Source organism: Rhinolophus sinicus, chromosome 13 (genome assembly GCF_057876585.1).
Source record: "Rhinolophus sinicus isolate RSI-liver-muscle chromosome 13, RSI-T2T, whole genome shotgun sequence".
NCBI lineage: Eukaryota > Metazoa > Chordata > Mammalia > Chiroptera > Rhinolophidae > Rhinolophus > Rhinolophus sinicus.
Window position 1 is genome coordinate 40,787,719 of NC_142513.1, and position 16,589 is coordinate 40,804,307.

A 16,589-nucleotide genomic window follows, 5' to 3' on the forward strand; every position below is an offset into this window, starting at 1 on the left:
AAGCATGTGGCCATACCCATGTCACCTTGGACACAGGAAGATGGGAGCCCAGCTTTACATAGGACTTTACCATTAGCCCACTGGACTCCGAACTCCTGGTATCTCAGGATTTTAAGAAAATTAAAAATAGTTTTGTCCTACCAGAATTTCAAAATCTCTGACCTAGAGGACGAGTTAAATGCTGATGTAATGAGAATTTAACCAAGTGGGATACATTGGTAAGGATATAATTCCACTGACTTCTGGCCTCCATTATTTCTGATGAGAAGTTAGCTGTAATTCTTGTTATTATTCAGATACATAGTAAGCATCAAATAAAAATATGTGTTGAATTACTGAATGAAAAATAGAAACAAGGTCTTCTGACACAGTCTGTTCTTTCAAGAATATCCCACCACTTGTTTGTAAAACCTTTCTTTGTACATTTAATCCCCCCACCACACCCTGAAGCTTCTGCAGGAATGTGAATCAAACAAATTATCAATCCAGGTAACTTTTTTAAACATAGACAATTAAAGTGATCACCAGTTACTTTCTGTACTTCTAAGAGTCCTCCCTGAACAATCCTTATCATCTGACATGTTTTTGTCATTCAACAGTGTTTATGTCATTCTACAAATATTACTGAACACCTACTATGCCCAAGGTACTGTGTTAAGTAGAGCGAGTGAAGGATGCAAAAGTGAATAAAAGATGCCTTCAACTATTACACTCTGTTGTTCAAGGTTTCAGGGAAACCTTGGACAATAGGAAAGACTTGGGAACTTTCACGAAACTAGATTCTCAGAGAACAATGTGTTTGTCTTCTTGTGGGATTATTTACCTTATCGTTGCTAATCATAATGGGCCTCAGTTCTGTAGGAAACCTTCATCAACATTAAGACAAAAATTATCTAAACCAAGAATTTTAATGTGAGCTATTCTAGGTATTAGGTATATTCTCATATTCTTAAATTAATGTTGCAAAAATACCTTCCCAAAAATTTCACCATGATTGCACGGTCTCTATTTGGTTTGATTTGCTGATAATGTTCTGGTTAAATAATACCACATAATTGCCAATTTGAGAGTACATACTCAGCTACACTTTCCTCAGGTCCCTCTTTCTCTTTGTATTTTTTTCTCCAGTTGAGTTATGCCTTGAACCATACAAACAGAAAACTAACACTGGAACCTAAAATAACTGTCAATGCCAGGATTGTTGTGGTTGGTGCATCCAATGTTGGACTTTCCTTCCTGGAGACGTTGGTATTTTGGTGAGTTTTTTCACTTTGTTTTTAAAGGAGCCTTCTCTTCCTTGGCTGAGAGGGTATCTTGAAGGAACAGACCTGAGTTTGCTTGTCACTCCACACACCTTGCCTATGTGGATTAATTAAATCAGTGGAATATTCTAGACCAGGGGTTGTCAAACTGTAGCCCCCCCCAAGTCAAGTCTGGCTTTTCACCTGCTTTTGGAAACAAAGCTTCATTGGAACACAGCCACACTTATTTATTTATTTATGTGTTGTCTGTGACTGTTTTTTTGATACAACAACAGATTTGAGTATCTGCAACAGAGACTATATGGTCTTTAGTGCCTAAAATATGTACACTCCGACCCTTTCCAGAAGAAGTTTGCCAACCCCTATTCCATGCCAGCATTTCCCTTATTGGCCAGAGCATAGGCATCATGTGACGTGTCTGTTAAAGAGGTGGCTTTCCAGAACCCACACCAGATGTGCTGAATCAGAAACTCTCGGGGAGGGTTCTGGGAACCTGTATGTTAACAGGTGCGCCATACAATTGGGCCGGTTGGGAACCAGTTTTGACTTTATGCATCACAAATAGGCTTGCAGAAATGGCAGACAGGCCAGGACCTTTCTTCCAACCCCTGCATTCTGGGTGCCAGGGAGCAGAGTAAACCCTGCAGGGAAAACAGGCGTGTGCATCGCTTTGATGAAGTTTATTATCCACAAAGCACTAAACCGTTTCCTTTCAGAGCCAATTTTCTTTAGAGGTGGTTCCCCTGACTAGCTCTTCATATGCTCACAGAATCTCAGCACCTCCGTCACAGAAAGAGCCCTGGGTTATTGTCCAAGAATTTGGATTCATAGCCTGATATCACCACCACCTGACACAGAACCCTAGATGTTGCCTAACTTCTCTCAGACTCAGTCTCCTCACTGATTTTTTTAAAAGTTTCACAGATGGTTTGAAGACACTGACTTTGGGTAACCACAGATTCCTGAGTTAAGAGTCCAACTTTTTCCACATATTTTGCTAAGGATCACTAGAGAAACTTTAGCAACTGTTTAAAATTAAAAGTGCTAATAGGCAAGTGGAAGATGGGAAAAAGAAGCCCCACCATGACTCCTCTGGAAACTAGCAAACTTGTAAGGGGTTAGACAACGAAAGGGATGGAGGAAATGACCCCTAAGAGGTGTCTATGCCTGGTACCACCAAATGGTTATGTTGATCATTTGATATCACAATAACCAGATAAATATTTTTTCCCTTCCAACCAATTTGTTCCATTATCCGGAACAGACGCTTAGTTAACCAGAAATAAGTCCCATGTCATTACTGAAATTAGCAGTGGAGTTCATGGGTTTTAAATATTGTGGTCAGTCTATAGGGATCTTTCTCTGGAAGAAGGAAATACTGAGAAGCACCCAGAAATCTCCATTTACTCTGTGTGCTACACCATAGTTTGAGGCTTTAACTTGTTTTGATGGGTCTCTTTATCCAAGACTCTGAACAAGTCGTATGAACCATTTCTGAATGATAAATTATAAGGATAGAGTTGTGAAATATAGTAGTCAAGAAGTTATCATAAACAGGTCTTAAATCTTAATTTAGCTATAGATTTTGTCTTTATGTTTCATTTAAATGATTTCATTAAGACGTATACATGTAATTCTCTTTTTGTGGACTCAAATTGGATTTAATAAACACAAGTATAAATTTTGATGTAAGTACTTGGTTTATTAAATTCCTCAATCAGGCAGACCTTTTTAAAGCATTTTAAAGTACTCATAATTCTCTAGCATCATTACACAGATTATGGAAACTAAAAATAGACTGGTATCAGTTTACGGATCTCTAATCCTTAAGAGAGGAAATAGTTTTCTCATTATTTTCTCTAATTATTTTAAATTAGCAATCACCATAGTAACCTGCTCCATACTTTACCAGTTAAACTGCCATTGGAACTAGATTTTATAAATGATTTGAGCTGGAATGAAGTTGAAGAAACACAGTTTTAACCAAACACTGACTCCCAGTGAAGATTAAATCCACGTTTTGCAGGCAAGATTCAGAAAAATCGCCCTCCTTACTCTCCTGCACTACATTATCTAACTCAGCTGGGTCAGGCACAGCAGTACCTGCAAAACCCATTGAGACCCAGTACAGCAACTTCTTTTTCCAAAAAAACTGGTAATCCTGTCATCTGGAGACAAAGGAGACACAACTCTTTGTTGTATTATTTACAAAAAAATTATATGCAAAAAAATTACACCGCACATTTGGTCTCCTCTTCAAAACAAATGCAGTCCTTGCATAAATTCTTTGCCCTTGTCATATCCTTTTTTCCTCAAGTGCCAAGGTGCTACTGGTGAGTTGACATTTATGTACCCAAAGTTCCCAACTAATACACTAGGATGTTTGGGGGGTAATATTCAGGGATATTTTGATTTTTTTAAATTAAAGTTTATTGGAGTGACAGTTGTTAGTGAAGTTACATAGATTTCAGGTGTACAATTCTGTATTACATCATCTATAAATCCCATTGTGTGTTCACCACCCAGGGTCAGTTTTCCATCCATCACTATATATTTGATCCCCTTTACCCTCATCTACCAGCCCCCACCCCTCTTACCCTCTGGTAACAACAAAACTATTGTCTGTGTCGATGAGTTTTTGTTTCTCATTTGTTTGTCTTGTTGTTTTGTTGTTTTTGGTTTATATCCCACATATCAGTGAAATCATATGGTTCTCTGCTTTTTTTCTCTGACTTATTTCGCTTAGCATTATAATCTCAAGATCCATCCATGTTGTCACAAATGGTCCTATTTCATCTTTCCTTACCACCGCATAGTATTCCATTGTGTGTATATACCACAACTTCTTTATCCATTCATCTATCGAAGGACATTTTGGTTCTTTCCATGTCTTGGCCACCGTAAACAAAGCTGCGATGAACATGGGAGCACACGTGTCTCTATGTATAAATGTTTTCAGAATTTTGGGGTAGATACCCAGGAGAGGAATTGCTGGGTCATATGGTAATTCTGTTCATAGATTTTGAGGAACCTCCATACTGTCTTCCATAGTGGCTGCACCAGTCTGCATTCCCACCAACAGTGTATGAGGGTTCCTTTTTCTCCACAGCCTCTCCAACACTTGTTACTATTTGTCTTGTTGATGATAGCCATTTTGACTGGGGTGAGGTAATATCTCATTGTGGTTTTTATTTGCATTTCTCTAATGATTAGTGATGTTGAGCATTTTTCATATGTCTATTTGCCATTTGTTTGTCCTCTTTGGAGAAATGTCTCTGCAGGTCCTCTGCCCATTTTTCAATTGGGTTGTTTGTTTTCTTGTTGTTGAGTTGCATGAGTTCCTTGTATATTTGGATATTAGTCACTTAATGGAGGCATTATTTGCAAAAATCTTCTCCCATTCAGTTGGTTGCCTCTTTATTTTGTCGATGGTTTCTTTTGCTGTGCAGAAGCTTTTAAGTTTGATATAGTACCATTCATTTATTTTAGCTTTTACTTCCCTTGCTATTGGAATCAAATTCATAAAATGCTCTTTGAACCTAAGGTCCATAAGTTTAGTAATTTTCTTTTATGCAGTTTATTGTTTCAGGTGTTATGCTGAACTCTTTGACCTATTTTGAATTAATTTTGGTACATGGAGACAGATAGCAGTCCAGTTTCATTCTTTTGCACGTGGCTTTCCAATTCTGCCAGCACCGTTTATTGAAGAGGCTGTCTTTTCTCCATTGTATGTTTTTTGCTTCTTTGTCAAAATTATCTGTCCATATTTATGTGATTTTATTTCTGGGTTCTCAATTCTATTCCATTGGTCTACGTGTCTGTTTTTCGGCCAATACAATGCTGTTTGATTATTGTAACCCTGTAGTACAAGCTGAAGTCAGGGAGTGTGATACATCCAGCATTGTTCTTTTTTCTTAAGACTGCTTTGGCTATTTGGGGTCTTTTGTGGTTCCAAACAAATCAGATGATTTTTTGTTCTATTTCTTTAAAAAATGCCATTGGGATTTTGATGGGGATTGCATTGAGTCTGTATATAGCTTTGGGTAATATGGCCATTTTAACTATGTTGATTCTTCCAATCCATGAGCACGGAATGTCTTTCCATTTCTTTGTGCCTTCTTCAATTTCTTTCAAAAATGTCTTATAGTTTTCAGCATATAGGTCTTTCACATCCTTGGTTAAGTTTATTCCTAGGTATTTTATTATTTTTGCTGCAATTGTAAAAGTAATTGTGTTTTTTTGTTTTTTTTTTCTTTCTCTGAGATCTCATTGTTAGTATATAGGAATGCAATGGACTTTTGTATGTTGATTTTGTAGCTGGCATCTTTACTGCATTCGTTGATTGTTTCTAATAGCTTATTGGTGGAATGTTTAGGTTTTTCTATATATAGCATCATGTAATATGCAAAGAATGACAATTTAACTTCTTCATTTCCAATTTGGATTCCTTTTATTTCTTTCTCTTGCCTAATTGCTCTGGCGAGGACTTCCAACACTATGTTGAAAAGCAGAGGTAATAGGGAACCGCCCTGTTGTGTTCCTGAACATAGAGCAAAGGGCTTCAGTTTTTTACCATTAATTATGAGATTAGCTGAGCGTTTGTCTTATATTGCCTTTATTATGTTAAGGTATTTTCCTTCAATTCCTATTTTATTAAGGTTTAAAACATAAATGGATGTTGTATCTTGTCAAATGCTTTTCTGCATCAGTTGATATAATCATATGATTTTTGTCCTTTATTTTGGTTATGTGATATATCACATTGATGGATTTGTGCATGTTGAACCATCCTTGTGCCCCGGGGATGAACCACACTTGGTCGTGATGAATGATCTTTTTAATGTATTGTTGCATTCGATTTGCTAAAATTTTGTTTAGGATTTTTGCATCTGTATTCATCAGAGATATTCGTCTGTAGTTTTCTTTTTTTGTGTTGTCCTTACCAGGTGTTGGTATCAGGGTAATGTTGGCCTCATAAAATGAGTTAGGGAGTACTGTCTCTTCTTCAATTTTTTGGAAGAGTTTGAGCAGGATTGGTATTCGATCGTCTTTGAAGGATTGGTAGCATTCACTAGTGAAGCCATCTGGTCCCAGACTTTTGCTTTCCGGAAGGTTTTCAATGACTGATTCAATTTCGTTACTAGTGATCAGTCTGTTTAAAATTTCCAATTCTTCATGGTTCATGTTTCTAAGAACTTGTTCATTTCTTCTAGGTTACTGAATTTGGTACCATACAGTCTTTCATAGTATTCTTGGATGAGCCTTTGTATTTCTGTGGCATCCGATATAACTTCCCCTTTTTCATTTCTGATTTTGTTTATTAGTGTCTTCTCTCTTTTTATCTTAGTGAGTCTAGCCAAGGGTTTGTCAATTTTGTTAATCTTTTCAAAGGACTAGCTCTTTGTCACATTAATTTTTTCTATTGTCTTTTTGTTCTCTATTTCATTTAGTTCTGCTCTGATTTTTGTTATTTCCTTTCTTCTGCTGACCTTGGGTTTCATTTGTTCTTCTTTTTCTACTTCTTTAAGGTGTAACGTGAGGTTATTTATTTGGGATTTTTCTTGTGTCTTGAGATAGGCCTGTAATGATATAAATTTCCCTCTTAAAACTGCTTTTGCTGCATTCCAGAAATTTTGGTAGGATGTATTTGCATTCTCACTTGTTTCTATATATCTTTTGATCTCTCCTGTAATTTCTCTTTTGACCCAGTCGTTCTTTAAAAGTATGTTGTTTAATCTCCGTTTATTTGTGGTTTTTCCTGCTTTCTTTTTGTAGTTGATATCCAATTTCCAAGCTTGCTGATCAGAGAATAGGCTTGGTATGATTTCAATCTTCTTAAATTTGCTGAGGCTAGTTTTATGTCCCAATATATGGTCTATCCTTGAGAATGTTCCATGTACACTAGAAAAAAATGTATAGTCTGATCTTTTAGGATGAAGTGCTCTATAAATGTCAATTATGTCTGTTTCATCTAATGTGTCATTTAGGGCTGCTATTTCGTTATTTATTTTCTGTTTGGATGACCCATCTATAGCTGTCAATGATGTATTTAGGTCCCCTGGTATAATTGTGTTTTGGTCAATTTCTCCCTTTAGTTCTGTTAGTAGTTGCTTGGTATATTTCGGTGCCCCCTGATTGGGGGCATAAATATTCATGTCTGTTATGTCTTCTTGTTGTATAGTCCCCTTTACCATTATGACGTGTCCATCTTTGTCTCTTGTTACCTTTTTCTACCTGAAGTCTGTTTCATCTGATATCATTATGGCTATACAAGATTTTCTCTGGATACCATTTGCTTGGAGTGTCAATTTCCACCCTTTAACTTGAGTCTATGCTTGTCCTTGTAGCTGATATGTGTCTCTTGGAGACAGCGTATGGTTGGGTTTAGTTTTTTTGATCAATGTGCTACTCTGTACCTTTTTATTGGTGAGTTCAGTCCATTTACATTTAAGCTGATTATTGATATGTGGGGATTTCCTATCATTCTATCTTTAGTTTTCTGGTAAGACTGTGTTTCCATTGTTTCTTTGTCTTTTTGTTGTTGCCTATTATTTCTGTGTGGTGGTATTCTATGATTTTTACCTCTGTTTCTTCTTTTGTTACAGTATATATTTCAGTTCTGGATTTTTTTTTTTTTTTTTTGAGTGGTTACCATGAAGTTTATGTAATAGAAAGTTTGATGTTTAGAGTATTCCATTTTCTTCAGCACGCTTACTTTCTCCATTCCCATATTCCGGTTCAGGCCATTACTCTCCCCCCTTTTATGTTTTGGTTGCCATAAATTGTCCCTGAAGATAGTGGTCAAATAGTCTCCTTTAGTATTTCTTCTGCTGCAGGTCGTGTATTAGAAAATTCCCTCAGCTTCTGTATACCTGGAAAGGTGTTTATTCCTCCTTCATATCTAAAGGATAGCTTTGCTGGGTATATTATTTTTGGCTCATAATTTCTCTCTTTCAGTAGTTTGAATATTTGGTTCCACTCCCTCCTGGCTTGTAGAGTTTCTGCTGAAACATCTGATGATAATCTAATGGGCTTTCCTTTGTAGGTGACTGTCTTCTTTTCCCTGAGGATTCTTTTCCCTAAGGATTCTTTCTTTGTCATTAATTTTTGACAGCTTCAATACAATGTGCCTTGGAGAAGGCCTGTTGGGGTTGAGGTAATTAGGTGTTCTATTTGCTTCTTGGATTCGCAGATCCAGTTCTTTTCACAAGTTTGGGACGTTCTCATCAACTATTTGTTTGAATATACTCTCTGTTCCCTTCTGTCTTTCTTCTCCTTCTGGTATGCCCGTTATTCTTATATTGCTCTTTCTGATGGAGTCAGAAAGTTCTTGTAGTGTTCTTTCATTTCTTTTAAGTCTCAAGTCTCTTTCTCTTTCCATTCGTGTCATTTCCAGGTTTCTATCTTTGATGTCACTTATTCTTTCCTCCATCTGGTTGACTCCTCTACCTAAGCTGGCTATTTCATTCTTCATTTCTTCTATTGAGTTCTTAATCTCCAGAAATTCTATTTGGTTCTTTTTGAAAATTTTAATCTCTTTCGTAAAATGCTCATGCTTTTCTTTGATTGTGTTTCTGAGTTCATTCAACTGCCTTTCTGTGTTTTCTTGCATCTCATTGAGTTTTTTCAGAACGGCAATCTTGAATTCTCTGTCATTTAAGTCACATATTTTCATATCTTTAAGGTCATTTTCTGGAGTCTTTTGATTTTCTATCTGATCTGTCTTGTTACCTTGGTTATTCCTGGCAATTAAAGATTTATTATTTCTCTTCCTAGACATCTACAGGAGTGGGTTCTGCAAGAGGTTGATAGAAAGAGGTCTTTCTTTTGTTTTCCAGTAGGTGTTGGGAGAGTGTTTTATTTTCTCTCCGACCGCAGCCTTTTATTCTCTCTCACATTGTAGTGTTATGTTTTCTCTGCACTATTCCAGCTTCTCACACAATGGGGTGATTTTCTGGAAGGCGGGCCTCTCCTTTGTGGACAGTGCACCTGGGTCATAGGGCACCACATCTGTGTAGGGATGCAGAGAGCTTTTGAAGTTCCAGAGCTCTTCCTACACCAGATTCAGAGCCCATGTGTTTCAGCAGTTCTGTTTACTCCTGCTGGGATCCACCCAGATAGTTGGGGACAGGGGCGGGATGGGTTGTGAGAGGTGGCCCAGAGCAATGGTGGCAACCACCACCGCAGCCTGTCCTCCTTCCACAGCTGCCTCCCCTGCTGGAACTAGTTGGGTTGCGAATCTGTGTTCACTGACCACAGTTCTCAGAACTGCAAATATTCTGTTCTTTTGATCTGACACTGCTACTGTTCTGCTTCTAGCACTGGGCAGGTGGGGGCAGGGCGAGCTCTGGGAAGGTAGAGAGGGAGCGGCTAGTCTCAGTGCCTAAGGCTTCCATTCTTTGCAGCAGTGAGGGCTTAAACCACCGTTTTCAGCCTTCTTCCCTCAGTCTTTGCTCCGAAGTCTCTGCTGTGAGTGTTGGGTTCAGCCGTGTTATCTGCTGTCCCCTCAGCCCTGTGGGCCATAAACTGAGCCCTAGCAGTCCGAGTTCTTCCCTCTCCTGCAGCTGCAGTAGTTCTAGGATGCAGCGAGCTCAGAGCACTGAGCTAGGTCTTTGTCCTGCGCCCGCGCAGCTCCGTCTCCACACTTCTCCCTTCCCTCCTCCTCTGCTCACGCAGTTTGCCCACCTTTAGGTGAATTCAGTAGTGAGCCTCTTCGTCTTGCCTGTCTGCCGTGCAGGGAGTCCTTTGTGGAGTTATTGTTGTTCAATTTGTTGTAAATTCCAGGGGAGCTTTACAGAGGCTCACCTTATGCGCCATTTTGACGACGTCCCTGACTCTGATTTTTTAAAATACAAAATTTTATCTGGTCCTCAGCTGCTATCCAGCCACAGTAACATCTGCACAGACACACCTTCTTGTCTTTGGTTGTTAGGCCTGTAGGTCATCCACATCTTCTTGTCCTTATTAGGCCAAGGCCTCTCGGGCCCTGCAGTATCCAGTGACATGTGTGACATGTGTTTTCGTAGGGACACATGGTTGTTTCCCTTGTGGTTCTCCCCATCCTCCTGGTCCTTGTGAATCCTCCAGCACTGGGCTGAGTAGCAGCCCTGTCCTTAGAGCTTTGTATCCTTCCATCAACCATCCTGAGGTCACTGACTAGCTGATGGAGAAGGACAGGACTGCAGGATAATCCAGGTTGATGGTGAAGCTTAACTAATGTGTCCCCTCCCCCAAATATAGGTCTTGTGCGTTTGTCTTCTGAGGGTGCTGTGTCCAAGCAACTCCATGGGGAGCTGAAGGGGGAGAGTGTTCAGGCCCCTTCCCCCCGCCCCGGGGCCATTGTGGGCTCCAGCTGCATATGCATTCCAGCCTTTTTTTCCCCAGCATGTGCCCTGCCATGGTGGGAACCAGGAGCTGAGCAAGGGAAGGACAACAGGTATGGGCCAGTGCAGGAGCTTTCTTGGGGTAGGGGATGGGGGGGAGAGGAGAAACCCCCACTCATCCTATGGTATAGAGGGCAGTGAATTAGAGGGGAAAGGGAGCTCTTAAGATATTTTCCTGTGAATTATCCATGTTCTTCATCATACCCGAGACATTCAAATGATGGACCTGAACTGCTTTCAAAGTATGGTTCTTATGGTTAATAGGTTGTATTCCTTTGGCTGCCTGATTCTTCGAGACTTGGCTTGGGCAATATAAGTGTTTCATATGCATGTCCTTCTTGGTATTTCTATTAATAAGACTTCTTTAAAACCTCAAGCATAGGAAAAAGCAGAAAGAACTCGGACTTGGCCTTCAGTCTCCTCTGCTGCCAACCAGTGAACCAGTGCTGTGGCCCTGATGAGTGGTGCCATCCTCCTCTCCATGCTGGGGGGAATCACGGCAGGGGACCTTCATGGTCATGCCAGCCCAAAGGTGATGTCACCCTAGGAACTCCACTAACCAACCTTATGTATCAGAGGTGCAAAGGGAATTCCCTATTCTTGGACCAACATCCAAGTCCAGAGTGAGCTTCTATCTTCTGTCCATGAAACACCGTTTCCCAAAGGAGAGCTTTGCAATGAAGTCTGAAAGCTTTTTTCATAAAGCAAGAGCCCTCTTTCCACAAAGCTGAGAGATGGATATTTTTACCAGTCATTTTTTCCACCAAGTCCAGCCCTGGGAAGTCCCCAAATATAATGCTTTGAATATTTCAGGCTTTCGACAAACGTACTCCAAAATCTTTTTTTTTTTTTTTTTTTTTTGCTTTATTTATTTATTTATTTATCTATTTATTTTTTTTTTAATTTATTGGGGTGACAATTGTTAGTTAAATTACATATATTTCAGGTGTACAATTCTGTATTACATCATCTATAAATCCCATTGTGTGTTCACCACCCAGAGTCAGTTCTCCTTCCATCACCATATATTTGATCTCCCTTACCCTCATCTCCTACCCCCCACCCCCTTACACTCTGGTAACCACTAAACTATTCCAAAATCATTTTTAAAAAGAAATATGCAAAAGCTATATGAAGAAAAGGCCAGGACCAGGTCTATGAACTCATGTTTTACGTCCTTTTCACTCAGCATGATCTGTGGACCAGCAGCATCAGCAGCATCTGGGAGCTCGTTAGAAATGCAGATCCTCAGGTCCTACCCCAGACAGTGGCCCAAATAGAGATATTCTTTCCCAGAATTATACTGAACAGCTTCTTCAGTATCTCTTGGGCATGAACTCGCTGAGCTGAAGCAATTACTATTTCATTCTGTTTCAGCTCATTCGTGTCTATGCTTCTGTTTATTATATTATTTACTCCTAATTATGGAGCAGTTCCTTTTAATCCATTATTTTAAAATCCTTCCTCATTCAATTCTGATGTAAAGAATCTCTTGAAGAGCCTGTAATAGCACTAGAAAAATGTATCAATGAATCCTGGGATGACAGTGACTGGGAGCAACCGTCGGTGGTGTCCCAACGACCCTTTGTGGGACCAGGGAAACAGACCCTTTGTTTCCCGGGAAGCACTGGTGGGCACTAACACACAAGCTCACCTTGTCTTCAGTTCTCCCACTGGGAAGAGTTTTCTCCACAAACCTAAGGATAGCCTCTGATTCTCAACCTGGACAATGTTCCCTCATCTGCTAACTAGAATAAATAGCTTGGAATAGCAGGGCATGTTTGCAAAGCTACAATTGTGACCGGATGACTGTAATTCCAGTTATCGGGTCACATAGGATCGCACAATATCCGGCGCAGCTGTGGGGCCTGGCAGCAGTCAGCCAAGTGCTTAATTAGGCTTTTTATCTTTACGTTTGTCTGAGGACATCTGAAACCTTCAGTGTGGCCTGTCACTAATTACGTGACTAATTAAATAGTTAGTGCTTACTTGCTGATCTCAGAGTGAAATCCCAATGAACAGGTTGGTGATTGTCACTGTTCCCTACTATCGGTCTCTGACATACGAATCGATGGACATGTGTTCTCTGATGGCCTTTTGGGTACCAGGGCAAATGCAACATGTTGGCCAAGCCCATGGCATACGAGATACTGCTCTCTTCTGTGCCTGGGGAGCAGAAAGAGATCAATAGGGCAGGTCACAAGCATCTCACCATATTGTTATGTTGGCATCACAATGAGACCTGTCAGGGGCCTATACAGAGGCCCTCTGGTTACTGGGGTGGGAGTGGGAGGTGGAGACAGTTATGTCAGACTCAGAGGCCCAGACTCCCCAGGCAAAAGGACCTGACCTTCTGCCACCAGAAAATAATGACCTGGAACTCTCCCTGGTGTTGCTAATCACAGTTGGGCTTCCTAATCTGATTCCAATATTTAAATGTAATTAATGTTAAATGAAAGTATCTCCATTTACTGAAATTATCCACTCCTGATCATTTCAGAATAACTTTATCTGCCATTACCCACCAGGCCTTTTTTGGAATCAGCTTATTGTCTTTTCTTGTGGGTTTGTGGTGATGCTTTGGGGATCAGGGCGTTAAGTAGGTAATGCATCCTTTTTATTTTATTTTTCAAATACAACTATTTTATTTTTGAAGCTGCTTTTACTTTTGAAATATGGTATGTGCATATCAAACATTAACCTATGAAGAAAGATTTTCTTCACTAATACTTTGTCAGAAAACGACACAATGGAAGAGCAAATTAGTAACTATATTCCTTTGGTAATGAGAAATTATTATTTACACTTTCATATTAGTATTAAACTCTGGTAGTACATAGTATCTCTAACCTTCATATTGTTTTGGTAATGCATTCTTTATGATCACAGAAAGTGCAAGCCACAGACTCAGACTGAGTAATAGACTCACATTCAGTCTTCACCCTCTACTCTCAGATTTTTTTTCCAGTGACGACATCGGCACCTGTCTTGGTTTGTGTTCCTTCAAGAACTGCAAACAAAGAATTTGAGCACAAGTAGTTTATTTGGGAATGATCCCTGGGAACTACCTGAGAGAGCAGGGCAGTGATACAGGAAAGGGAGGAAAGTCAACAAAGCCCCAAAAAAACATTTGTCAGCAATTCAATGTGAGCAACTGAGGTGAAACCCCACTGGGGCACTAGAAGGATGCACTGAGAGTGTTTCTTCTGCAAATGAGGAAGCTGGGGCATTTACCCACCAGTTCCTGTCCTTATGGTTGCATGGTCACCCTGGGCTGTTCTTCCAGCCTGTCCCTCAAGCTCCCATGGTGAGAGTATGCTCCCAGGCAGAGAGGGGCAGGAAAGTACCAGGGTAGGAGAACCATTTGCAGAGGATGTGCGTGGGCCCCTACTGTCCTAATTTCTGTAGTTTATTCTCTTCTTTCTTAATATTCACAGTTGCCCTTTCACAAAGCATGTGGGCATAGACAAAGGCAGACAAAAAGCAAGACTAGTTAAGAAGATTGTGTCAAGAGGATTTCATGGCCACCTCTCTTCCCAGGCATCCTTGCAGTTGTAAAGGGAACCCCAGGTATACTACTCCACCAGAAACTTTCCCTACAAAAAAGATGACGTTTGATGCCTGTTTTGGCAAATACTTTATTTCGACTTTGGGAGGGAGGTAAGGTTATAAGGTTATATTGGTAGTTTTCACATTGTCTGTGGACCATCATGCTCAGCGTCACCTGGGAATTTGGAAATGCAGATACTCACCCTGTAAGGACTGAATCGGAAACCCTGAGTGTCGTGAGTGGGACGTGACTATCAAGTAGCAGTCTCACACACATTTGTGTCTTTCCACAGTGTCAGACTTTATTAGAATAAAGCCATGGATCTTGCCCTACTGACTCGGTTTATCACAGGCATTAACCAAGGCTCTGGCCAGACAATAGCCTCCAATAGTCAAGGTAGAGCAGTTTCACAGAAGAGGGTCACACAGGTTTGCGAGCAATAGGGCTGGCAAGGCGAACCATCTTCTGAAAGAAGGATGAGAGAGAGTCCGGTGTTCAGCGAGAGAGCCTTTGGCTCTGGGGTGCTTAGCGCTGGGAGTCAGGCTGGGCTGGTGAGGCGGTCAGGAGGCCAGGCTTCAAGCGCTCCCTCTGGGACGAGCGCAGATGCAGCTGTCAGCTCGTCAGTTGAGCCCTGAGCGATGAGCCATCAGAGAGCTCTGATTTTATGCTCAAAACTGGGTGCGGTGCCCCCATCTGCAGCCCGATAAAGCTGCACACTCCACCCTGCGTCTGGAGTTACCTGGTTGGGGTGTTCACAGGGTACGCCTCTCACGTGATGCTCTGGTATGACTGTCACTTTGCGACTGACGTAACTATCAGAATTATTAGAGTCCATTTTGTGTTCCTAATTAATGCTCTATACACAGGTGTTGGGAACCAGGGATCTGTGTTTTCACACCTCTCCAGGGTAGTCCAAGAACCACTGTTAGCATGTAGGGTGTAGTGGAGAAAGTCAGTACTCTGCCATGACTTATGGGGCCCAGGAAAATTATCCAACATCTTTGAACCTCAGTTTCCTCACCAGTGCAATGGAAAAGGCACCCAGAACCTCTCCTCTCACACTGGTATGAGGGTTGAATCAGGCCATAGATACAAAGCATCTGGAAAGGCCTTAGCACTCAAAGCTTATTGGACTGACACCTCTCCACTAATAAATTTGCATATCTAGATCCCTGGAGGGAGCCAAGCATTGTCTTTTAAATGAGGGAAGAGACTGGGGAAATAGAGCCTTATTGTGGAAGATGCTCTCTTCCCCAAGGATCTGGAATGAACCGGAAGTGTTTCCTGCCAGCACCTGCATCTGCTCCTTGAAACACCTTCTGGTCTAGAAAAGACATTCCCTTGGATGTCAGTTAAAATGGCCACCACCTCTGGTTTAACATCAGGAGGGCCAATCAAGCAGCTCACCACTGTGGTGTTTCTGTTTTGCAAAACTGCTCGACTCCAGAGAAAACTGGAGTTGCGCACTGCCATTTTAGCTGTCTACCCAGACTGAGGGATATCAGATCCCTTCTGGACCAGAACCAGAGACTTTCATGACCACTGGGGCCATATCTGGGCTCCAACTAACCATCACTACCTCATGGGTGCCAACATGTTTCTTGGGCCTTTTCCTGATATTTGGATGCGTTGGAGACCTTAATCTGGACATACTTGGGTCCTCTGTTCTGCCACTAACCTCAAACTTATCATGTAAGTCTTAGGAGGCTCTGAGTACAACCCCACTCCAAGTCCAAGAGATCTGCTGCATTCAAGGCCAAGAACAAAAATTTCAGTCTTTACTCGTGTCTCTCAAATATGTAATGGGATCATATACTTCCTTCATAGAAACTTATATCAAACTCCACCCCCCTTTCTTGAGTGCCCAAAGCTCCCGGGAGCCTCTCACTTTTCTGTCCCTAGAAGAGAGGTCCTCAAAATGTTGTCTCTGGGCCACCAGCAACCACATCATTGAGAACTTGTTAGAAATACAAATGCTTAGGTCTCACCCCAGACCTACTGCGTCAGAAACCTGGAGAATGGGACCCGGCAGTCTGTGTTTTAACAAGCCCTCCAGGGCCTCGCTCTGTCTTCAATGCCACTAGGTCAATGCCATCTCCAGCTTACTATCCCCACCTTTCTCATGTGAAGCCTCACTCCTTAAAAGACAAAGGGTACCATATACAGTCCCACGCCCTCACCCCTCCTCAGCTCTGAATCTGCCAGTCGTTTTCTTTCCACACCTGCGGAGGGAGGATTATAGCCATACCACCCATCCATTGAATTCTTTTATCCCAGTAAAAACAAACAGAAGTGTGTGCAAGTGAGGGAATAAAGAGGTGTCAAACTATGCCCCCTCTTACAGCATTTGACACTGAGTGGAAATTTGGAGGGGAAGCCTGGAAACGTGTGCAA

The 16,589-nt window shown here is 41.1% G+C and overlaps 1 protein-coding gene across 4 annotated transcripts in view; it reads left to right on the top strand.

The window, feature by feature from the left end:
• CFAP61 (cilia and flagella associated protein 61) overlaps positions 1 to 16,589 on the top strand; it is a 332,957-nt gene that overhangs the window by 182,970 nt on the left and 133,398 nt on the right. For all 4 annotated transcript variants that reach the window (XM_019712531.3, XM_074317335.2, XM_074317333.2 and 1 more), the window contains exon 18: positions 1,129 to 1,256. In XM_019712531.3, coding sequence (XP_019568090.2) covers positions 1,129 to 1,256 — 128 coding nt within the window. The remainder of the gene's footprint in view (positions 1 to 1,128; positions 1,257 to 16,589) is intronic.